Raw genomic sequence first — 24,010 nt, 5'->3', positions numbered from 1 at the left:
TCTCTCTCTCTCTCTCTCTCTCTCTCTCTCTCTCTCTCTCTCTCCCTTCTCCCTTTCCCCCTCCCCCTCCCTTCTCCCTCTCTCCTTCCTTTCTCCCTTCCTTCCTTCTCTTTCCTTTCTTCCTCTCTTCCTTTCCTCTTCTTTCTTTCCTTCATTCTTTCCTCCCTTCCTTTCTTTTATCCTTCCTTATTTTCTTCCTTCTCTTTCACCATCTTTCCTTTCTATTCTTCCTTTCTCTCTCATTTCCTTCTTCTTTTCTTCCTTCTTCTCTCCCTCTTTTCTTTCCTTTCTTTCTCCTCCTTCCTTCCTCTTCCCTTTCCTTTCTTCCTTCCTTGTTTCCTTCCTTCTTTCTTCTGCCTTCCTTTTCTCTTTACTTTCTTCTTTTCATCATCTTTTCTTCCTTCTCCCCATTCATCCTTCCTTCCTTAGTCACTTCCTCCCTTCTTATAGGTAATCACTGACATCTTCCTCTGTGAAGGATGAACATAGAAATAAATGAGACATAGTCCCTGTCCTCAAACATCATGCAATTATCAACTGCAGGAATGTATTCAGTTTAGCTGAAAGAATCAGCCATGCCCAGAAACCCCCACAATCCAAAGCAACCCATGCTGAGTGTTCCATGCCATCAGCATTCATTAAAGATTCAGACATGGGGCGGCTAGGTAGTACAGTGAATAGAGCACCAGCCCTGGAGTAAGGAGGACCTGAGTTCAAATCTGGCCTTAGACACTTAACATTTACTAGTTGTGTGACCTTGGACAAGTCACTTAACCCCAATTCTCTACCTTCCCCCCCAAAAAAAGCAAAAAAAAGATTTAGACAAAATCCCAATATAGAGGCAGAGGATGGAGACCATGTCCCCACTTGGGAGCATTCAGAGAGCTAGGAGAGGCTTTGTGAAGGCTAGGGCATGGGAGCTTGGCCTTCTCTGAAGGATAGATAAGATCCTGAGACAGGCAGAAATGTGTGGGAGTGCTTGCCACAGCCAAGTGCAGAGGCAGCAACAGCAGCCAGGGCATGTTCAGAAGCAGTGAGCAAACCAGTTTGGCTCATAAAGCAGACAAAAGTTGATTTGACCTGAAAAATAATAAAGGCCAAACACAAACATTTTGACCTCCTTTTCCCTGTGCCTGCAGATAACATTAGTCCCAACCTTGAGCATCCTGCAGAAGGCCAACCATCCCTAAGAGGCAGATCACTAGGAGCCCCTAGCCTTCAGACCTCCTAATGGAGATCTGTGCTTTGCTTTCTTCTACTAGTATGAAGGTTAATTAGTCTATATGACTGGTATGGCTACTTATAAAAACCTTTCTTTATCTGCTCCATAAAAGATAGTGCTTATAGATATGCTGAGAGAAACTTCATAGTGTCTCTACTATATATGTATATATGTATACTATGAATAGATATAGAGATAGAGTCCAACCCTCATTTTACAGATGAGGAAACTGAGGCACAGTATGGTGCAATCATTATCCAAGGTCACACAGGTGATGTCATAGTTATCATAGATTTAGAGCTAGAAACTCAGAGTCTATAATACATACATACATACACATATGTACATATGTACATTTGTGGGTATGTATATGGCTTAATCCTCATTTTACAGATAAGGAAACTGAGACTGAGGATGATACAGTGCTTGCCCAAAGTCACACAGTTGATAAGTCACAGATTTAGAGCTGGAAGGGACTTCAGAGGTCACCTAGTTCGATCTCCACCATTTTACAGAGGAATATAAGCCCCAGGGAGGTGAATGACTTACCCAAAGTCACACTGATAAATGATTGGCAGACAGGATTTTAACCCAGGGCCTCTGACTACAAAATCCCATAAAATCCAGAGGGACTTTGAAACATTCAAGAAATATACTAATACCAAGTCTTCTACTATTTCCTGTCTCCAAACTTGGGCACAGGTTGTGCCCAATGTCTGAAACATGCTCATTCTTCACCTCTGCCACATGGAAACCCTGACTTCCTTCAATACCCACCTGAGATGCCACCTCCAAATCTTTCCCAGTTGTTAGAGCAAGGCTTAAAGCATCAATAAATGCCCATTATCATCATCATCATCATTATTTTCTTCCTAACAAAAACTTATCTACTCTGTATATAGCTAGTATGTGAGAAGCAGCCTGGAGTGGGCAATAGAGAGCTGCCCTTGGAGTTAGCAAATTCTTGGATCAGTTCCCACTTCTCACACTTATTGGGTATGTGGCCCTGGGTAAGTCACTTAACTCCTTAGTTCCCTACAAGATCCTAAGACTATGAGGTACCCAGCAGTTGGAGATCTGTACTGGTGAAGGGAATTTTCCTGCACTTGTGAAATCACAAGTCATAGAATCATAGCTGTGGTGCTAAAAACAACCTCCAATTCCATTGACCTCAACCCTCTCCTTTCACAGATGAGAAAACCAAACCCCAGTGACTTTCTGTGATTTGTCCAAGATTACATTACACAGATAGTAATGGTAGAGGCAGGATTTTAACCCACCTCCTCTGACTCCAGAGACAGGTTTTTGTATATACAAATCTATGTATATGTTGTTCCACCCCCAACAGAATATACGCTCCCTAAGAAGAGGAACCATTTCATTTCCACCTCTGTATCCTCATTGCCTGGCACACAGAAGGCACTTAATAAATGCTTATTAGTTACTTTATTATTGCTTTATACCTGCTGTTATCTCCAAATAGAATGTAAGCCCTCTGAGGGCAGAGGCTGTCTCATTTTGGTCTTTTGTGTCCCCAGCACCTAGCACAGTGCTTGGCACTTAATAAATACTTGTTAATTAATTTATTGATTGATTTATACTTGCAGTTATCTCCGATAGAATGTAAGCTCCCTGAGGACAGGGACTATTTCCTTTTCATCTTTGTATTCCTCATTGCCTGGCATATAGAAGGTGATTAATAAGTGCATTTTGATTCATTTATTGATTGATATACACAGGTGGTCACCTCCAACAGAATGTGAACCCTCTGAGGGCAGAGATGGTCTCATTTTGGTCTTTTGGGTGCTCAGCACCTAGGACAGTGCCTGGAGCCCTCAAGAAATGCATGTTGAATTAGATTGAATTGGGTATTAGCTGCCTTGTGAGAAGAGAGCTTGGTATCACCAGCCTGCAGAATCCTTTGCCTTCTTTGCTCTCAGTTTTGGTGCCTAGCATGGCAAGAATTTGAATCAATTTCCAGCTTTGTCAGAATTAAAGGAAAACCCGTAGTAACAGCCTCCTTTTCCTTCTTCTAGTGAGACTTTTTACCAGTGTCAGTCTCAGTCAAGTTCTAAGGTGGGAGGGGTGGGGAATAGAATCAAGGGCCATTGTTCCATCCCAGAATGAGGAATCTGCTAGAACATAATCACCTTTTTGTTCTCAGGAGCCTCCTCCTTTCCCAAGCTACAGGAAGGACATAACTGTCCCAGTGTGGTTTCATCAAGCAGCATCCTTCCTATGGAGCTTTCCCAAGCCCACATCCTGGCTGTGGCTTTGGTGTGAGGAGGTTCTCACGTGAGGCTCTCTTTCAAGTGAGACTTCAAACCAGAGCCCTGCTCGCCTGCTCTTTTGAGGGTCAAAGGTCCCCTAATGCCCTCAGTGAATAATGAATGACCTGTGCTAAGAGAATGGCAACCAGTGCTGTTCATTGTCGGTCTGTAAAAGCATTCCCAGGCTTTGGGAGGGGTAGCTTGGATCCAGATCTATTGAGAAATCAGCAGAGTAAACAAAGATGAGATAGCTCTCATTTCACAGTTCAGAAACTCCCTTGGCCAGCTTAGCGAGGGACTCATACCCGAGCCTGGAGAAGTCACATTCAGTTTGCTTTTTAAGTGTCTGGTAGCAACATAACCATTTACTACTCTACAAACATGTAATACCTAGGCTAAGGAAGACCAACTGGGTTTTCACTGAGTCATCTTTATGCCCTTGGTCTCCTCTACACAGACTAACTGGGTTAGATCATGGAGCCACAGCTCTAGAAGTTTGGGGAGGTGCTTTAGGGCCCATCTGGTCCAACTTCTTCATTAAAAAATGAGGAGAGCAGAGCACTCCAGCTCTCCTGGGTACATCAGGATCACAGGATCTTCAACTTAGAGAGGGAGGGGACCTCAGAGACCACCCAGTCCAAGCTTTGCATTTTACAGATAAGGAAACCGAGGCCCAGGGAAATTAAATGTTTGGTCATAGAAGTATAAGATCAAGGATTTGGAAATAGAAGAGGCCTTAGCTGCCATCTGACACAAACTCCTCCATTTATAGGAAAGAAATAAAAATCCAAAGAGGTCAGAAGTAACTTACCAAAGACCCCGCAGGTAATCTGCAGCAGAGCTGAGATTTGAACCTGGTGCCTCTGTCTGCAAATCCAGTACTCCTCCCAATGCACTCTTCTGTCTTCAGCTCAAATCCTTCCCCTGTTTGGGCCCACCTATGTAATCTTGGGCGAGTAACTGCCTCTCTCTCTGTGTCCTGGTGGGAGAGGAGGAGAACACAAAAGGCAGGGGCCAGAATCCCCCCTCTGGGCTGGGTCTCAGGATGTGTATCTTTCTTTCAGCTTAATGTGCTCCATACAGAGCTGACCAAGCAACTGGCAGACTCAATGGTGCTTCCCATCATACAGTTTCGAGAGAAAGATCTCACAGGTAACAATGTTGGTGCCCATTAGGGGTTCATTCATTTTAGGTCACTTTCTACTGTATACTTACCTCATTTCTCTCTCTCTCTCTCTCTCTCTCTCTCTCTCTCTCTCTCTCTCTCTCTCTCTCTCTCTCTCTCTCTCTCTCTCTCTCTCTTTCTCTCTCTCCCTCTGTCTCTCTGTGTTTCTCTCCTCTGTCTGTCCATCTTTCTCCCCTCTGTCTATCCATCTGTCTCTGTGTTCTCCTCTCTCCATCTTTTCTTCCCCCCCTCCTATCTCTGTGTCTCTGTCTCTCTCCTACTCTCTCTGTCTCTTTCCTTCTCTCTGTCTCTCTGTCCCCACCTCCTTTCTCTCCACACATACATATGTCATTATGGTATTAATATAATTAATTCACATATTCATGTATATGTACCTCTATAATGTATCATTATGTTATATATGTATTACTTATTTTAAAGCCATATTTATTGGTATCTTTTATTTTTACACTGCCTTCATTTACCATATCCCTCCCTGCTTCCCTCTCCCTAGAAAGCCATCCCTTAGAAAACAAAATAAAAGTGAAAGATGGAGTGGGGGAGGGGAGGGGAAGCAAGTCAGGAAAACTAACCAACACATCCACCAAGTCTGACAATATATACCATATTCTACACCAACAAACAATGTATGTTGCATTCTACATCAATGATTCCCCACTTCTGCAAAGAAAGGAGGGCAGTGCATTCTTGTATCTCAACTTTTGTGTCAAATTTGGGCATTATAATTGTGTACTTTAAAAAAACAACACCTCCCCCCAGTGTAGGGGTAGAGTGCTGGATTTAGAGCCAAGTTAGAATCTTACCTCACACCCTTGCTACCTGAAAGACTCTGAATAAGCCAATTCCCTTCTCTAGGCCTCAGGTTTTATTTGTATATTTAGTTATATCCCACTCTCTGTGACTCCATTTAGGATTTTCTTGGCAAAGATACTGGGGTGGTTTGCCATTTCCTTCTCCAACTCATTTTACATATGAGGAAATGAAGAAAACAGGGTTAAGTGACTTGCCCAGGGTCACACATCTAGTAAGTGTCTGAGGTCACATTTGAACTCATAGAACTGAGTCTTCTTGATTCCAGGCCTGGTGCTCTATCCACTATGGGGCCACATAGCTATACAAGGCCTCAGTTCCCTTACCTGTAAAATGAGGGCTTAGATTCAACGACTTCTAAGATCTCTCCATGCTTTAAGGCTATACTCCTATGAGAATGTTCTTTTTCCCCTAACTTGCTTCTAATCTGTATTGACACATCAGATCTGGCATAACATTGGGGGGGGCAAACCTTGTTATTCTTTAGAAGTTAAAAGAAATTTGAAAATCAACACAGAATAAGCACTTTAGTCAAAATGATGGTTGACTTAATTATGTGGTGCAGGATAGTGATTAAAAGGCCAACCTTAGAGTTCAGAAGACCTAGGGTCAAGCCCCATTTCTAACAATCTCTGACATCCTAACTGAGTGACCCTAGACAAATCCACCTAACCTCTCAGGGCTCTGGGTAATTCCCCAAGACTATAATATACAGACCGATAGACTATTCTGCATTGGTAGGGGGTATTTCTATGTGAAAAGACAAGTGTGGACCAAAGAGAAAAAGTTAAACTATAGATGCTGTGTGTATATGTCAATAAGCATTTATTAAGGATCAATCTTATACCAGACATTGTGCTGGGTGTTAAGGATATGAATATAATGAATTAAACAATTCCCATTTATAAGAAACTTACATTCTAATGGGGAAGATAACAATTGCACATAAATATATATATGTGTGTATACACATATATACTCACATTCTGTATTATATATAATACATTAATAAAGTATATGTGATAAATTGCCTATCATATATGATTTATATATACAATACATTATATAATTATATAATATATGCATATTATCTAATGTAATATAATATATTCTGTATTATATATAATAATTTACTATATTCTCATATATAATATATTTAATATATTACAATGCATATTCTATAATCTATACATTATACATATGATATAATTTTATAATACATGCATGTCATATTGCAATATATTATATTCTTTATATACAGAATAAATATAAAGAGAATTAAAGTCTAAGGCAATGTGAGAAGGGAGGTCACTAGCAGCTGAGAGGATTAGAAAATTCTTCAGGTAAAAGATGGTGTTTTAGCTTCACCTTGGAGGTAAAGAGGGATCCTCGGAAGTGGAGGGGAGAAGAGAGAGCATTCCTCGCCCCTCTGATGTCCCATTCAGAGAAACATAGATGGAAGAGGGAGGGCCGTCTGGGTAGACCAAAGAGAAGGCCAACTTGATTGCAGTGCAAGACAGGGAATGAGGAGGCTGGAAAGGAAGGTTTGAGCAAAGGCATGGAAACCTTTCAAAGCTAAACAGAAGAACTTAGATTTATTTTATCCCAGAGGCCATACTTAGCAACAGAGGTTCAACTTAGCAACAGAAGCATCTGTTCAACAGGAAGAAACTTTGATGGCTCATTTCTTTGATAGAAAGAGGGCAGAAAAGTTTATGATTTCCATAGTTGTGAGCTCCCCTGAGCACAATTTTTGCTCACCAGGTTTCTGTAAGGGTGTGCCTACTGTCCCCCACAAATATTAAATGCATTGGCAGGAGAGTGTGACTCGGGTTTATGAGTGGATTATGATATGTTTATTATTCATGTATTTACTTTAATATTTGAGTGCCTATGGGGTTTTTTGCCCTATTGCTAAGTAAATGGTTATGTTTAAGATCTAAATGTTTCATCGATGCAAGTGCCTGGTTTTCTACAAATGAAAATATTGTAGCCCCCATGAGTAGGGGCTAGGAACTAAAGTGGTGAGTTCTCCTTAAAAAGATCACCACTAGGAATCGAAGAGAGTTTGAGTATAAGCACATGGAGGTGGTCCTTCTCAGAGAACCCAGACCTGCCAGCATGAGGACAGGCTGCAGTGAGGAAGTAGGTGGCCACATGTTCTATAGGAGAGGTCTGAGGGGCTACAGAGTAGATGGTCACCTCGTGCAAATATTACATCTGCATATATTTGTTTAGAAACTTAATACTTCAGGGATTCCTGATTTTGTCAGGTGGGATATGCCCTTCATCAATATATTTAGTAGTACAACTTCATAGACAGCCATGGAGAGCTGCTTGTGGACAAAGAAATTCATTGCCATGTGGCCAACCTGGTAGTAAGCCTTTTTAACTGAGCTGTGCCCATGATACCTAAAGAGAGAAGTAGGCAGGTAGGTAGAGTGGGAGGAGAGAGAGAGAGAGAAGAGGAGGAAGGGAGACAGGAAAGAGAGAAATAGGGAAAGGGAGAAGGAAGAGGAGAGAGAGAGACAGAGACAGAGAGAGAGAGAGATGCATAGGTGGAGGTGAGGACAGACTGATACAGGAGACTGAATACATGACTCTCTGAAAGCCTCTTAGGAATACCAAGGCCCAGTAGTTGTCCCAGGTTGCCTGTAACGAAGCTTGTGCTCAGATTCTAGGTTTTTACACATTTTTTTACAATATTTCTCTCTTTTATTTTTGCATCACCTTCTTTTAAAAATATATCCTTCCCCCTCTCCTCCCTAGGGAGCCATGCCTTGTAATGAAGAATAGAAAGATAGAAAGCAGATCTGGAAAATCAATGCTTTAGTTGAATAAGCTATGTTTTTTCTTAAATGAATATTCTCTTTTGTCCTTACATCAACTTCATTTCCCAAAGTATTCCTCTGTCTCTCTCACCCAAAGTCATCCCTTATTACAAAGAATTTTTTTTAAATCAGTGAAATCAACCAGCATATCAACTAAGCCCAACAATATATACAGACCTAGACCACTCCCCCCTGCAGAGAAAGGAGGGAAATGTCAGCCACACTTTTCAAAGGAATTGTAAGCCTAAATTCTATCCCACACACCTGAGGTGACAAGTGGGATGACAAATGGGCAACTTGGGTGGAGAATTTAAAATGCCACATTTGGAATCGACCAGGTATATTAAAGCAAAGTCCCAAGTCTCCAGCTAAGTCAAGTGATTCCAGGAATCAGGCTTGATTTATCAACCCAGGTTAAGCAGAGAATCTAAGGGGTGTTTCTGAGGGAGGATTTGCTCCTCTCTTTTGGACATCATTCAGGTTTGGTCTGGGAGGAGTTCCAGAGCCCTGAGTTTTCATTTGATTAGAAGGGACCTCTAATCCAACACCTTCACTTCAAGACAAGGAAACTAAGGGTCAGGGTCTTATAGATTAAGGGTCAATCCTGAGCCCAAGGTCACACAGAAAGAAAGTAGAGCTAAAGATTCAGCAGTCAAGTTGACCTTCTCTTTGGTCCACCCAGACAGCCCTTACTCTTCCATCTCTGTTCCTTTGAATGGGCCATCCTCAGGGCCAGGAATACTCTCTCTCCTCCCCTCCATCTCTGAGGATTTAGTCCAAATCCCTCATCTTCCAGAAAAGGAAACTTAGATCCAGAGAGATTAAGTCATGTGCCCAAGGTCACACAGGGAGTAAGCATCAAAGGTAAAATTAGAACCCAGATTCTGTGCCTCCAGTGCCAGGGTCCCTCTGCCTCCCCACCCCCAGACTTCCTCGTTGGCTCTGAAATTCCCTCTCTCTCTTTTCAGAAGTCAGCACCTTGAAGGATCTCTTCGGCCTTGCTAGCAATGGTACGTCTCTTCATTTTCTTTATTCTTAATGAAATATGTAAGGAGCTGGGGTGGGCAGGTGGGGAAAGTGAGGTCTCAGGTGTCAGGGAGCAGGTTTAGATTTGTTATGGATTCATTCAATCCCTCTCTTATTTCTAGAACATGACTTGTCCATGGCAAAGTACAGCCGACTACCGAAGAAAAAAGAGAATGAAAAGGTAAAAAGAAAAAAAAAACCTACAACAGAAACCTTTTCTGTTGTTAGTTTTTGTTTGCTTTGTTTTTCTTTTAATTTAACAACTCCCAAATCTGCTGATTCTAAGGCTACTTTTTCTTTTACCTCTATCCATTTGTGGCTGGGAGGGTCTTGGTGGGGAGATGTAGTGGATATGAAAGGGGACTAGGAAGGGTTTTTTTATCAGTCTGTTCCACTTCTTCCAGTACAGCGACTTTGTTTTTATCATTTCTACCCATGTTTTCCACTTATGTATCTGACATTTTTATTTGGGGCTTATAAATTTCAAACCTGAGCCATAATTTAAAAAAAAAAGTGGGAGGAAAGGCTGACCATATGGTGCTTTGAACTCCAGATTTTTATCTTTGATCAAGTTGACATATTTCTCCAGACACACACATTAGCCCCAGTGCTCATAGTAGCATTTTTTAAAATTCAGTTTTCTGTTTTATTATGAATTTAACTGTCATCAACAAATAAGTATTTTAATAAATAAAAAATTAAGGAAAATTGTATATGAAGCCCTGAATTTCTATTACATACAGCTTATCTTGTTTTTATTTAAGAAGGTAGCAACAAAATGACTCTGTAATGTTAACTTTTTTAAAAATAATTTAATTTTTAATTAATTTTTCTAGTAATAAGCATTATTCTCTCCTCACTCACCCCCCCCAAAAAGAAATAAGTATAGTTAAGAAAAACAAATTCCCATATTGGCCATGTCCAAAAATGTATATTTTATTCTGTATCTTAAGTCTATCACCTATTTGTCAGAAAGTGGTCAGTAGTTTTATTATTATTAATATACAAATTATTATTATAGAATACATTTATATAGCATTTAGTATGTGCCATGAACAGTACCAAATGTTTTACAATCACTATCTTATTTGGTCCTTGCAACAACCATGGGAGGTAGGTGCTGTTACTGTCTCCATTTTACAGATGCAAAAACTTAGGCAAACAGGTTAAATGACTTGCCCAGGATCACATAACTAGTAAGTGTCTGTGGTCAGATTTGAACTTAGGTCTCACTGACTCCAAATCCAATGCTCTGTCTACTCTGGCACTGCCTGGCTGCCCTTTGGTTCCCTGGAATCATGATTGATCATTGCATAGATCAGTGTTAAGTCTTTCAAAGTCATTTGTCTTGACAATATTGTTGTATCTGTACAATTTACTCTCCTGGCTCTGTTCATTTTCCTCCATAATAGCTCCTACAAGCCTTTGCAAGTTTCTCTGAAGTTATTTCTTCCATCATTTCTTACACAATAGTATTCCATCACATATGTATACAAAAATCTGTTCAGCCATTCAACAGCTGAAGCTCCTTAGCTTTCAGTTCATTACCACTATGAAATGAGTTGCTAAAAAGATTTTTGTGTATATATATTCTTTTATTCTTTCTTTGATCTTTGATCTTGGATGCCTACCTAGCATGGGCATCCCTGAGTCAAAGAGTAATCATAGTAAATTCAGGGCAACAGCTCCAAATTCATTTTCAGGATGGCTGGACCAATTCATAGCCCCACCAATCATGCATCAGTGTGCCTGTTTTCCCACAGCCTCTCCAACATAAATGCCACCAATTAAATGTGTGTGAGGTGGTGCCTCAGAATTGCATTAATTTGCAACTCTAATTATTACTGATTTGGAGCATTTTTAAAAATATGTCTCTAAATAGCTTGAATTTCTCCCCTTGAGTACTACATGTTGATGTTCTTTGACCCTTGCCAATTTTTTCAGGCAAATGTGAGCCTTTAACCAGGGCTGCATCCATATTTAGAAACCAGCAGAAAATAGAGCAAGAAGGGCCTTGGGCTAACTCATCTATCCCTCTGCTTCCAGAAAGGACTCTGATCAGCTTATCCCAGTGTGATCTTTAAAAAAAAAAAGTCTTCAGAGAAACTCTTCAACCTCCCCTATTAACATATTCCAGAGCCCCAGAACAGCGAGAGCCAGGGAAGTTTGCCAATATCCCATTGAAATGGCCGTAGTTGAAGCCCAGTCTTTTTAATCCTGCTCAGACTAGGAAATAGCTGCTCTTACTCACACTGGTCCCTTCCTGTAAGTCATTTCTTCTTCCTCCTTCTTCCCTTTTTTCCTTAGGGTGAAATAAATTCAATCTGCAAGCCTTTCTCATAGGGCAAGTTAGTTGCTCTCCCTCCATTGGCATGTGAACAGGGATCAGATTTGTTCCATTTGGTCTCAGAGGGCAGAGCCGGAAGCAATGATGGGAGGCTACAGCAAGACTGCGTTTGGCTCCAAGTCCCTTAGAGCCGTCCAAAAGGAAGACGGGTTGACTTGAGAGGTCATAAATCCCCCATCCCCCCATCTTCCAGTGAAGACTAGATGACCACCTCTCAGGGAGGTATTGGAAAGGCAACTCTGTTCCTACAGGGCTCGGAACATGGCCCCTAAAGTTCCTTTTAGCTCTGAGACTCTAGGGTTCTTTAAACTGGGTACCCTTTGTGGAGTGTCGAAAAACCAGGGTCAGAAGCTTGTTGCTTCCCTTATACCAATCAATCAATAAGCATTTAAGTGCCTGCTAGATATTAATACTGGGCTAGAGATGAAAAGTCAACAAGGGAATAGCCCCTGCTGCCCTCAAGGAGATTACCTTCTACCAGGAGCAACAACATGACCATAAGCTTGGTTATTCTTTTATCATTTAATACTGATGATTTTCTACGGTAGTAAGGCAAATGCTTTTAATTAATAATTTTTAATTAATCCTTTTAAAGCTCTTTTAATTAATAAACCCATTTTGAGTCAATATTCAAATTCCTGAGTCAACATATTTGAGTCAAAACCCAGTTTTGGATGCTACCACTTAAGCTTTCCTGTTGCCTTCTACTAGGTGAAGTCCGAGGTTGCCAAAGAAGTGGCCACAGCCCGAAGGAAGCAGCATCTGTCATCCCTTCAGTACTATTGTGCCCTGAATGCTCTTCAGTACAGGAAGAGGGTTGCGATGATGGAGCCCATGTTAGGATATGCCCAAGGACAGGTACGTCAGTGCCCCCAGTCCAGCATGAAGACAAAAGCTACTATGGAACATGGCATCCTGGTAGGACAGAGGATGGATAACTGGACGTGCTAACAAAGGGGGATTGACATGGGCCAGATGGTACTTGGTAACTACATGACAGATAGAGGAATAGTGGTTATTACAATCAAAAGGAAAATAGACCTCTGCTTCTTTCAAGTCCACCTGAACCAGCCAGACCTCAAGAATATGATGCTGTAGGAAAAGATATTTAGACCCTTAGGAATATCATCTGGTCCAATCCTCTCATTTTACAGATGATGAAACTGAGACTCGGGATCAAAGGCAACATGATGCATTGTAAAGAGGACCAGACTTGGGGTCACAGGGCTTATGTTTGAATCTTGGTTCTGACATTTCCTAGATGGGTGACTTTGGAGATGTCATTTTCATCTCTCTGGGCCTCCGTTTCTTTATCTGTAAAATGAGAGATTGAATTCTATGACCTCTAAGGTCCTTTTTCAGCTCTGAATCCTATAACAATAATCCAGAGTAGTATTGCCAGATGAACTGTTGGGATGAAGAAGCAGGTCATAATAGCTATAGGAGGGTAGGAACTGGGGTGGGGAGAGAGACTGAGAGGCAAGCAGTGAACTTCATGAAGAAGGAAGGAAAATCCCCTGGAGAATGGTAGCTAAAAGCTGCCAGGTTCTGGAGTGGGTGATAAAATTGGATAGAGTGAACCTCAAAGGAGGAGAGATTGTTAAATAGTATTGGTAAAGAGAAACATTGGAAGTTTCGGATGGCGGTGGGGAGCAAGGAAGATTCCAGCTCCACCTCTGGAACCAATGAGCATCGTTGGAGGATGATGGGGGTGGGGGGAATGACAGACATTTCAACCAGTACTTAAAAAGATGGCCTAGGATACAGTGTCATCTGGTGGAAAGCCAGGTCGGTGAGGGCCAGAAGAAAGAAGGAACCTAAGAAATGGGTCTAAAATGAAAGGAAGTTTGTTAAGTATAGCACAGGCATTCCAGAGGGCACAGGGGGAGGGATGGAAGGTCAGATATGGAGTAGGACACTAGTGGGTAGAGCTGAACTAGATAGGAATGAGAGAGCAGACAGCTCAGCTCATGAAGGATGGTTTGTTCTTCAGTAGTTAGGGATCCAGGGTTAACAGGATGAGGAGAATCAGAAGGTATGGGAACTGGCTAACCATTGAGGAATGACTCTAGGCAGAGTATCAGTAATAAAAAAAATAATAATATTAGCTAGCATTTCTATAGTGCTTACTATGTGCCAGGCACTTTACAGACATTATTTTATTTGATCCTCACGACATTGGGAGGAATACTGTTATTATCCTTATTTTATACATGAGGTAAACAGAGTTAAATGACTTGTCCAGGGTCATACAGTCAGTAAGTGTCTGAGGCAGGATTTGAATTCAGGTCTTTCTGCCTCTAGGGCCAATCCTCTACCCAACTGCCCTACCTAGCTACCCATCTGTCAGTGGATAAAAGGAGTTACACTGATGAACATAAGTGATTAGAAGCATCAAGGGTTCAGCATAGCCCTTGACTGAATCCTGGTAGAGTCTTGATAGGAGGTCCAGAAACCCATTTCTCCTGGTAAATGGGGTCTGGAGATATTGTAAGCTGTATGTTCCATATTTATGGTGAGTCAATAGTGGCTTCTGCAGAGACTAAGAAAGCCCATTGTGTTAACCTATATTACTCATGGCATGCTAATGAACCAAACAGGCACAACACTCTACTAATGAAATAATGAGCCCTCTTTTAACAATATAAGCATTCTTTTTAAAATAATATGAACCCTCTTTTAATAATATAGTATAAGCAGTCTTTTTTAAAAAAATTAAAGTTCCAGGATGATAGAAAAAGGAAAGTGTGGTGAAGAAATAACACTGAATAATTCAATTATAGTGCTGGACTCTTGAAATGAATTCCTTCTTTGTTCATCCTATCAATGCCTTTTAATGAATGCTCATGAAGTATTGGTCTTTGTATCCGCAGTGCCAGGCAAATAACAGGCACCTAAATGGAACTGAGCTTCTCACATTGTTGGCCAGTAAGAATGTGACCACTGGCTTGCTGGTAGTGTTTGCCCTGCCTCTGGGCTAGGAGGGAGCTTCAAAGGCAACCCAATCATGCAAATGGTAAAATTGAGACCTAGAGAGGGCAAGCAAAGTGACTTGCCCAACATCACACAGGCACTAAACAACAGGGTGAGGAGATTCGAACCCCAGGCCCTCCAAGCCAACATTCTTCCTGCTGTACTATTCTGCCTTAAACTTAGCCAGGTTTGGCTTTGAATGGGGTACCAGTGACTCAGACCTCTCTCAAACATACACTCTAAGAAGAGACATATTAGTTCCATTCCTGCCTTCCCTTGCTCTAACCAAACTGAATTTGCCTGTTGAGTCGCCCTAATGATGAGACTTCTACCTTGACTTTGTTGTTGAACTGAATTCATGACCAAATGACCATCTGGGACTGAAGATTAAGAATTCTAGAATCCCGGAGTTGGAAGGGCCCCCAGTGGCCATGTATAGTCTAATTCATGCCTACCCAAAGTCCTCACTACACTAGACTGGACCCAGTTAGTGGTCATCCCACCTCTGTCTATGAAAGGAAACCCCCGTCACCTGAGGTGGCCCATGCCATTTTGGACAGCTCTGATTGTTAGGAAACTTTTCCTACACTCCAGCCCAAATCTGCCTCTCTGAAACTTCACTTATTGCTCATCCTACCCTCTGAGGTCTACCAGAACAAGTATAATACATTTTCACATAATAGCCCCTCAAATGCTTAAAAGACAGCTCATTCCACAAGGCAGCCAGTTGGTATGGTGAATTGACTTCTGGCCTTGGAGTCAGCGAGACCAGAGTTCCTGCCTCAGTCACTTGCTAACTGGACAAGTCACTTCATTTCTCTTACCTTCCATTTCCCTAGCTGCAGAAAGTGAGGATTTGATGGCCTTACATCTCTAAATCCATGATCCTATGATCTTCCCTTCTCCAAGCTAAGCATCCCCAATTCCTTCTACTGGTCTTCATATGGTAAGGACTCAGAGCCCTTCTACCATATTGATTGCTATCCCCAATTATTTGTACCTATCTTCATACAGTAAGGACTCAGAGCCCTTCCACCATATTGGTTGCCCTCCTATAAAGAAATTGTAGTTTATAATCTGTATACATACATATAGTATGCATGGTCTTAGGGCAGCTAACTGGCACAGAAGGCCTGGAGTCAGGAAGACCTGAGTTCAAATCCAGCCTCACACACTCACTGGTTGTATGACCCTGCCTGGGCAAGTCACTTGATCCTGTTTACCTCAGTAAAATGAGCTAGACAAGGAAATGGCAGACATTCCATTATCTTTGCTGAGAAAATCCTAAATGGGGTCCCAAGAGTTGGACATGACTGAAATGATTGAAAACAACATGCATGGTCTTATAAAAGCATGTAAGAACTTCTGTTAGTCTGAAACATGAGACAGCCATAAAGGTAACTTTCTGCATTCCCCAGCAATATATTGAATACTCTTAAGTAAGACATGGCCCCTGCCCTTGAGGAGATTTGTAATCTAGTAAGGGAGACAAGATATGCATGTGCATGATTGTGTTCAAGGTGATGAAGATAATGCAATCCATTGGTCAAACAGAGATGATGGTAGCTATGTCCCAGGCTTGTTTATTGAGTGACAGCCAGTGACCACAACTTCCTAGATAATTATCAGAATACCTTTATTATACTTTATTATGCATTATCAGAGTACCTTTGTTATACTTTTCAGATAAACTTTTTTAAGAAAGGAGCTGAGATGTTTTCCAAAAGGATGGACAGCTTTTTATCTACCACCAGAACCATGGTTCAAAGGTAACCCAACCCTGAAATTTGAATTCTTTTGTTTGGTAGACTGTTGTGGAAAGGATGTTGCCTCTGCTACCCAACCCCTGGTACAGCAGCCTAGAGAATAAAGTGATGGTGCTAAACACACACAGGAAAAAGAGGAAAATTTTGAATTTTACCTACCATCCTCCTAATCAAGATAGAGAGCTGGCTTCAGAGCCAAGAATACTTTCGTATCAACAGTGACACATACTGGGCTTTGTGGCCCTGGGAAAGTCATTTCACATCTGAGTGCTCTAGGCAGCCTCTAAGACTAGATGTTGCCAAAAAAAAAAACCCAGGTGCCAATCTGCATTGGTAGAGAGTTTTCTCACCCAAGAGTTCCCCATCCCAACGAAATCCCCAGGCCAATACCTCTTGGCTGTCTCCTATAAATAGTTGAGACAGTAAAAGAAGCAAGGTCATTTTCACTTAACTCTTGCCCCTTTAAAGTTCTGAATATTTTCACATATTTCTTCAGATTGAGAAAGAAATGAGGACTTGCAGAGTCTTTGAATTCCCACATCACATAGCCCTGTACATTATAACTATTTTAAAGGGTTAAAAGGTTTTTGAAAAACAATCCTGACTCTAGTTTTTTTCCCCCCTAGAACTCACTGACCTATGATCTTGAACTAGCCTTTTGTCAATTTTCAGTCTCTCAGATGTACTAAGAGTTGCTTTGAGCACAATTTGAGTTTGAAATAGATACAGAGAAAGGTATCAAAAGGGCTCATTCTTGGTCAGTTCCTTTGATGGAAGCTCTCCTGAAGACAGATGCCAGAGTGGCGATTGCCTATCTACAGCCCCAGGAAGCCAACCTTTGAGGCTGACTTCTAACGAATAAGAGAGACTTGAAGTAGACAGTTAATTTAGTTAACAGCCTATGGTCCAGTGTAGCAGATGGCTCTTACATGTCTACCAGGATTATTTTCCCCCCTGCAAAATTGGCTTTGATGCCATCTACACTACAGAATGACTATTTACTCCTCCTCCTCCTCTTTCTTCTCCACTTCCTCCTCTTTCTCCTGCTCCTTCCACCTTCCATCATCCTCATGTCAATGAGCTGTAAGAATATTACCAAGAGGCCTATTGTTTGCCTCATCTTGGTATGGGGGTAACCCTGGGCTCTTAAGGTCTTTTGTCTTATCTTGGCACAGGGGTAACCCTGGGTTCCTAAAGGTTATGCCAGCTGGGTGCAACTCTGGCAATGATGACCATGCTGGAAAGATTTCAGGCATGACCTAAGGGAATGCCTGGCATCTGAGGACCAGGCTGGCTAAGTTACAAGAGTGAGGTCATGAGGCCACTGAGCCAGGTGGTAGAGTGGATAGGGCAATAAGCTCAGAATCAGTAAAGCCTAAGTTGTTTTGAAGCTCAAACAAGACACAAAGGGTTTTGCCAGACTCAAGGCCAGGGCTCTTAACCTGGTGGTTGTAACTTTGATTGTTTTTCTTTTTAACTGGATAAATGTATTTCAATTAATTGGTTTCCTTCATAATCCTAAATGTTTTACATTACACGTTTTAAAATGTGACCCTGAGGAAGGGGTCTAAGACACAAAAAAAGTAAAGGACCTTAAAGTGAGAGGGTCTAAACCTGTTATTTCAATAGCATAGGGAATTCCCATGTGAGGAAATTCCCTCTACCAGTGCAAGTCAACCTTCTTGGCAATATCGAGTCTTGTAGAATATACATGGTCACTCATCGTTGATCCTAGATTGGCAAGAGGCTGAGCGACTTGCACAGGATTACGTAATCAGTACCAGAGGCCAGATTTGAAGCCAAGACTTCCTGGTTCTAAGAGCAGCTCTCTGTTCACTTTGTGTTCTTCAGAAGCTCTATATTAATGCTCGCTTCAAAGCCCTGTGCTTCAAAGCAGCAGCAGCAGCCCAGCTTCAAGAGGATGGGCTTGTTGGCCACAGCAACTCTCCAAGTTATAGGGACATTGTAGTCTGCGTCCTTAAGAGAGGAAAGGGCACATCTCATTGTTGCCTTTCTGATCCCCAGACCTTGCTCAGATCCTGACACTGTGGAAGAGCAGTGATTTATTTAGAGTGAAATTCAAGAAGAAAATTAGAAGCCTAGAAGACCAAGATTCAAGCCTTGCTTGACACTAGCTGTGGGTCCTTGGACAAGTCCTTTCTTTCTGGGCCTCTGTTTCCTCATCTGTAAAACAAAGGGGTTGCAGTTAGCTCTAAGAGTTCTTCTAGCTCTGACTAGATCAGTTCTTAGATTTACTCCCTGTGTGACTTTGGACAAGTCACTTCCCTCTAAGCCTCAGTTTCCTGAGTCATAAAATAAGGGGATTAGATTCATCCTATATTGTCCCTTCTAGCTCTAAATATATCATCCCATCTTTCTATAAGTTGGTTGGGTGTATGAGGCTTAAAAGTAAGGAATAAATCTTAAGAAAACAAGGGTCAAACTTTTAGCACAAACACTAAAGGTGAAACCACAGGACTCTTGGGGCTCGTGGAACCCTTTGATCTTTTCTGAAATTGCCTCCACTGATTTTCCCAAGAGTCAGCACCGAGGAGTGATGCAGGCCCCACGGATTGGTTCCTCAGAGAGCTGTTCCTATAACCTGATTCATGTCTCCTGCTTTTTGATTTCATTACTTGACCCCTGGGGATTTTAGAGAAAGATAAAAGAGAATCTCCTCCTTCCCCAAAATTGAGCTGTCTCCTGTCTTCTCTTCACTCCAGTAGCCTTCTATTCCTATTGTTTTAGTCTTCCTCCATAAGAGTCATGGGATTACAGATGCAGAGCTGGAAGGGATGGCAGAGACCACTGAGTCTCTTATTCACGACTCCTATATTTTATAGATGAGGAATCTGAGGCCAAGAAAAGTAAAGTAACAAGCCCCGGGTCACAGGTCTCTATAGAACAGAACTCTTACTCTAAATCTAAAAATTCGATTTTTATCTTTGCTTTCTTAGTGCCCAGCACACAGTAGGTGTTTAATAAATGCTTGTCATGATTCCAGAGGGCTTGTGATGAAGCATGCTGGGCATCTCCTCACAAAGACCCAAGATGCAGACCCAGACATGTGTTTTTGGATATGGCCAATGTGACCAAGCACATTTGTTATAAGGATCTTGTTTTTCTTTTCCTTTTTTTTTTCTTTCTTGATTGGGTGAGGGCAGAGAGGAGAAGAAAGAAGTAGGAAGGAGAGAAAAACAAATGCTTATCCACTGAAAAATATAATTTAATTTTTAAGATGTTTGTTGATTGATTGTCTGGGATACTGGAAATGTGGATGGAGAGAGAGGTGGAGGAGGACCTTCCCTCCTAAAGCTTCTGTTTGCATCCCAATGGTGACATTCCAACCATCTGTCTTAAGCATACAGGAGGAATCAGAGGCTGAGGTCGAAAAGATGCGGCTATCCCAGCAGGAGCTGCTCTCTGTGGATGAATCCATTTATACTCCAGATTTCGACGTCGCTGCACCAGCCATCAATAGGAACCTCATCCAGAAGGCCGGTTACCTCAATCTCAGAAAGTGAGGAGATAGAGTGGCCTAATCCCTTGCCCCTTATCTTCTCCATATGCTTCAATCAATACCCGTGGGAGTGCTGGGGATGAGCACTGAGAATACTCCCAGTGTAGACTGTGTTATCATGAGAGACACTCATGGCCTCCCTTTGTACACGGCAGGGCATGATCTCATCTCTGCCATAACCACAAGCGAGGGTCTGACTGAGCTCATTTGGATAAGTGTGTTTCATACTCTCATAGGCAGAAGGGAGCTCAGAGGTTACATGACCCAACTTGCTAATTTTACACAGGAGGAAACTGAGGCCCAGAGAGGGGAAGTGATTTGACCAATATCACACAAGTAGGATCACAAGTGTAGAACCAGAAGGGAACCTGAGAGGTCATGTGGTCAATCCCCTGATTTTACAGAGGGGGAAACTGAAGCCCAGAGAGGTTAATGGACTTGGTCAATGTCATACAAGTAGTAAGTTGATCTCAGCCTTATCCCTGGGTCTCTGGCTCCTGAGGGAGGAAAAAGCTGCTGCAGCAAGCGAATTGATTATTAAAGGAATATTAAAATAGGGCATCCCTAGAGATCAGTATGGGAAAGCAGCATGAGACAATGGAAGGTGGGATAGATTTGGAGTCAGATTTAAACTGATTTCCGATTCTACCAATCAATCTGTAAGATGGAGAGTTGGAAACTGTGGTCCTGTCTTCTAGTCCAGACCTGTCATGTCCCTTCTGGTCATAGATCTAGGAGCCTGGGATTGTGGTCACCGGCTCTGAGGACACCATTATTCCCACAGTACTGAATAATGTAAGTAAGAGATGAGGGAAGCAGACTTCTTGGTGCTTCCCGCCCCCTCCAGAAAAAAAAAAAAAAGCATTTGCTGATAAAGTGATTTAGATGAGGGGGTTTTCATCTTTTTGTGTCTTGGATTCTTTCACTGCCTCTGGACCCACTCTCAGAAGAAAGACTTTTTTTAATGTAGAAAATAAAATGCAAAGAGTTGCAAAGGAAATAAATTGTATCAAAATAAAGATGTAACTTTTTCCCATCTAAGTTCACAGACTTCCTGAAATCTATGTATGATGCCCTTGGTTTAGATTGCTCCCCATTGGACAGCTGTTGTATCTCTGAATGGTCTCACATGATCCCACTGTCCACTGAAGCCTTCAAAATAAACACCACCTGACTTTTGGGGGCCTGAGTCTATGATATTTAATGGTGTAAGATGGCCAATTGGTAAACTGGTAAATATTGGTAAATGTGGCCAATTGGTACAGCCATAAGGTTCCATGGCCATAAAGCCAAATGTGGCTCAAAATTGGTAGATATGGCCAATTAAAGTCCTTAAGGAGAGAGCTTCTTTTATTCTTTGTCTTTCTATCCTCAGCACCCAGCACAGTACCTGGCCACATAGTAGATACTTACTAAATATTTGATTGCTTTTAAAAATTGATTGGTAGACTACTGAACTTAGAATCAGGAGAGACCCCAGTTCAAATGCCACCTCTGATATTTACTAGCTGTGTGACCCTGGGTAAGTCACCTAACTTCAGGCCTCAGTTTCCTCATCTCTAAAATGGGGTTAAAAACACCTATAACTTGGAAAAAAGCACTTTGCCAGTTGTAAACTGTTATTAATGTCTGTAGTTGGCAGGATCCTCCTTTCTGTTACTAAAGGGTCTTGTCAAACCCGGTTATTTCCTGCAGCAAAACTGGCCTGGTCACCACCACGTGGGAGAGGCTCTACTTCTTCACACAGGGGGGAAACCTCATGTGTCAGCCTCGGGGCGCCGTCGCTGGAGGTTTGATTCAGGACCTGGACAACTGCTCCGTCATGGCTGTGGACTGTGAGGACCGGCGCTACTGTTTCCAGATCACGACCCCGACTGGAAAACCGTATGGCTCCAGGGGACCCAGGGAGGGTGGCGTTGGGACTCGGCCCATCCTGGTGGACTTTCCAGGGCTTGGCAGATCATTGACCACGTAGGAGGCTTCCATCCCTGCCCTTCCCCGAGAGGAGCCTTATTCTGCTCTCCTGCACCCCTGGGTGTTACTGACCTTTGGGGAGGGGAGGGGCCTTATTTCATCTTTAAGTAAACAGAAATGTCCCAGATGGTAGCAGCCTCCTTTAGATTTAAGGAGGACTTTGCTCCTGACTACAAAAGAAATATCATGTGATTTCTGTGTGTATGTGTGCATATGCAATCTATGTGCATGTATTTCAACAGATGGAGATGTGTGTATATATGATATGTTTGTATACATACTATAAATAGACTTATCCTGTGTATATATGCACATTATGTATAGAAATATATATTTAAAACAGATATTGAATACATAACATATATTGAATATGTAAATATTATTTAGATAGAGATATATTTAAAATATATATTGAACTTGGGGGACCTGAGTTCATATCCAGCCTCAGACACTTCCTAGCTGTGTGACCCTGGGCAAGTCATTTCACCCTGTTTGCCTCAGTTTCCCCATCTGTAAAATGAACTAGAGAAGGAAATGGCGAACCACTCTTGTATCTCCAACAAGAAAATCCCAGGATATATATGCACATATCTATATACATATATAAATATATTTATCTATGTTTAGACTAGACTGGGATTTAATTGGCATAGTGAATTCCCAGTGAGGAAAGTTTCTTCACCAATGCAGATCACCAGCTTCTTTGCAAACTGTATTTTTAGATGGCTGCCTAGGGCACTAGGGTGTAAATTGACTTGTCCAGAGTCACACAGCCAAGACTTATCTGTCAGATACAAGACTTGAACTCAGGTCTTCCTGCCTCTAAACCCAGCTGTCTGTCCATCCTATCAGGCTGCCTCTTGTGCTTACATATACAAGGTAGCAAATGGAGACTAAAATGTGAAAAGAACTATCTTATCAGCCATGAGCTGAAATTTTTTCTCATAGTCTATACTAGCAGTGTCCAACTCATTTCCAGCAGGAGGCCTGAACAAGATTAAAATATAATTGGGAGATGTTTAACAAAATAAATAAAAATATAATACAGTTTAGATAATGTTAATTTGTGCCATGGATACTTCCTAGCGGAGTGACCCTGGGCCAGTGACTTGGGGATGATAATCTAGCATTAAAGGTTCAAATTATGTAGGTCATCTATGTGAAGCACTTTGCAGACCTTCAGTCTAGAGAAATGCTCACTATCATCATGAACGACAATAATAGTCACTCTGGGTCTCAGTTAGGACATCTGTAAATGGGGTCAATAGTGCTTGTAGCTCCTTCCTCGAAGGCTGTTGTGAATCTCAAATGAGATAATGCAGGTAAAGTTCTTTGGAACACTTAAAGCACTATAGAAATGTCAGCTATTTGTTCATTTGATTATGGGTGATAATAATCCCTTAATCTCAGTCTCCTCATCCGTAAAATGGGGACAATTACCTGACAGACTTCTTGTGAGACTCCTTGAAGATAATCCGTGTAAAGCTCTGGGCAAGCTGAAACACTCAGACCAAAGATGAGCTATTGACTTGTTAGCATCTTCATCTTCCGTCTGAGCCTCAGTTTCCTCATCTGTAAAATGGGGCTCTGTGCTGTTCGTGGTGCTGATCCGACCAAGGTGTTGTGTAAAAACCTTTATAGACATTGTAGCACCCTCTAGACACCAGCTGCTGTATCACAGCCATTGTTATCTGGTTGCTGAAGTGTCCTCTTATTAAAGGACTCCTCCAGAGTGCTCATTATTCCATTATTGTCCCTGGGGCCCAGAAAAGGAAATATATTTAAATTGGGATGCACTGCAAATGAAACAAGAAGTTATTCCCCAGCTAACTCAGATTTGTAATAGTAATAAACCTTATTCCCTCGTTGCCTGCCCCACTTCTCATTTCTCTGTTCTCATCTCCTAATTAGATTAGGGATTCTTAACCTGGGGCCTATGTATAGATTTCAAGGGGTCCCTGAACTTGGATGGGAAAAAACTTCATTTTAATTTTCACTAATCTCTCACTGAAATGAATTCTGTACTTTAGTTACTCACTGTGGGATGCTGGGGAAGCCTCAATTTCCTCATCTGTAAAAAAAAAA

The 24,010-nt window shown here is 41.8% G+C and overlaps 1 protein-coding gene across 1 annotated transcript in view; it reads left to right on the top strand.

The window, feature by feature from the left end:
* The window catches only part of APPL2 (adaptor protein, phosphotyrosine interacting with PH domain and leucine zipper 2), an 86,606-nt gene that overhangs the window by 47,437 nt on the left and 15,159 nt on the right, over window positions 1-24,010 (top strand). The window contains exons 5-11 of the mRNA XM_069099395.1: window positions 4,557-4,644; window positions 9,288-9,329; window positions 9,468-9,526; window positions 12,404-12,550; window positions 16,352-16,434; window positions 19,793-19,951; window positions 21,647-21,835. Of these exons, the coding sequence (XP_068955496.1) occupies window positions 4,557-4,644; window positions 9,288-9,329; window positions 9,468-9,526; window positions 12,404-12,550; window positions 16,352-16,434; window positions 19,793-19,951; window positions 21,647-21,835 (767 nt within the window). The remainder of the gene's footprint in view (window positions 1-4,556; window positions 4,645-9,287; window positions 9,330-9,467; window positions 9,527-12,403; window positions 12,551-16,351; window positions 16,435-19,792; window positions 19,952-21,646; window positions 21,836-24,010) is intronic.

The sequence above is a fragment of the Petaurus breviceps genome, unplaced genomic scaffold (genome assembly GCF_028583685.1).
Source record: "Petaurus breviceps papuanus isolate PSGF00001 unplaced genomic scaffold, PetGlider_PUasm1.0 379, whole genome shotgun sequence".
In the NCBI taxonomy this organism is placed as follows: domain Eukaryota; kingdom Metazoa; phylum Chordata; class Mammalia; order Diprotodontia; family Petauridae; genus Petaurus; species Petaurus breviceps.
The sequence above is the reverse complement of the archived record's forward strand: the minus strand, read 5'-3'. Positions and strand labels throughout refer to the sequence as shown.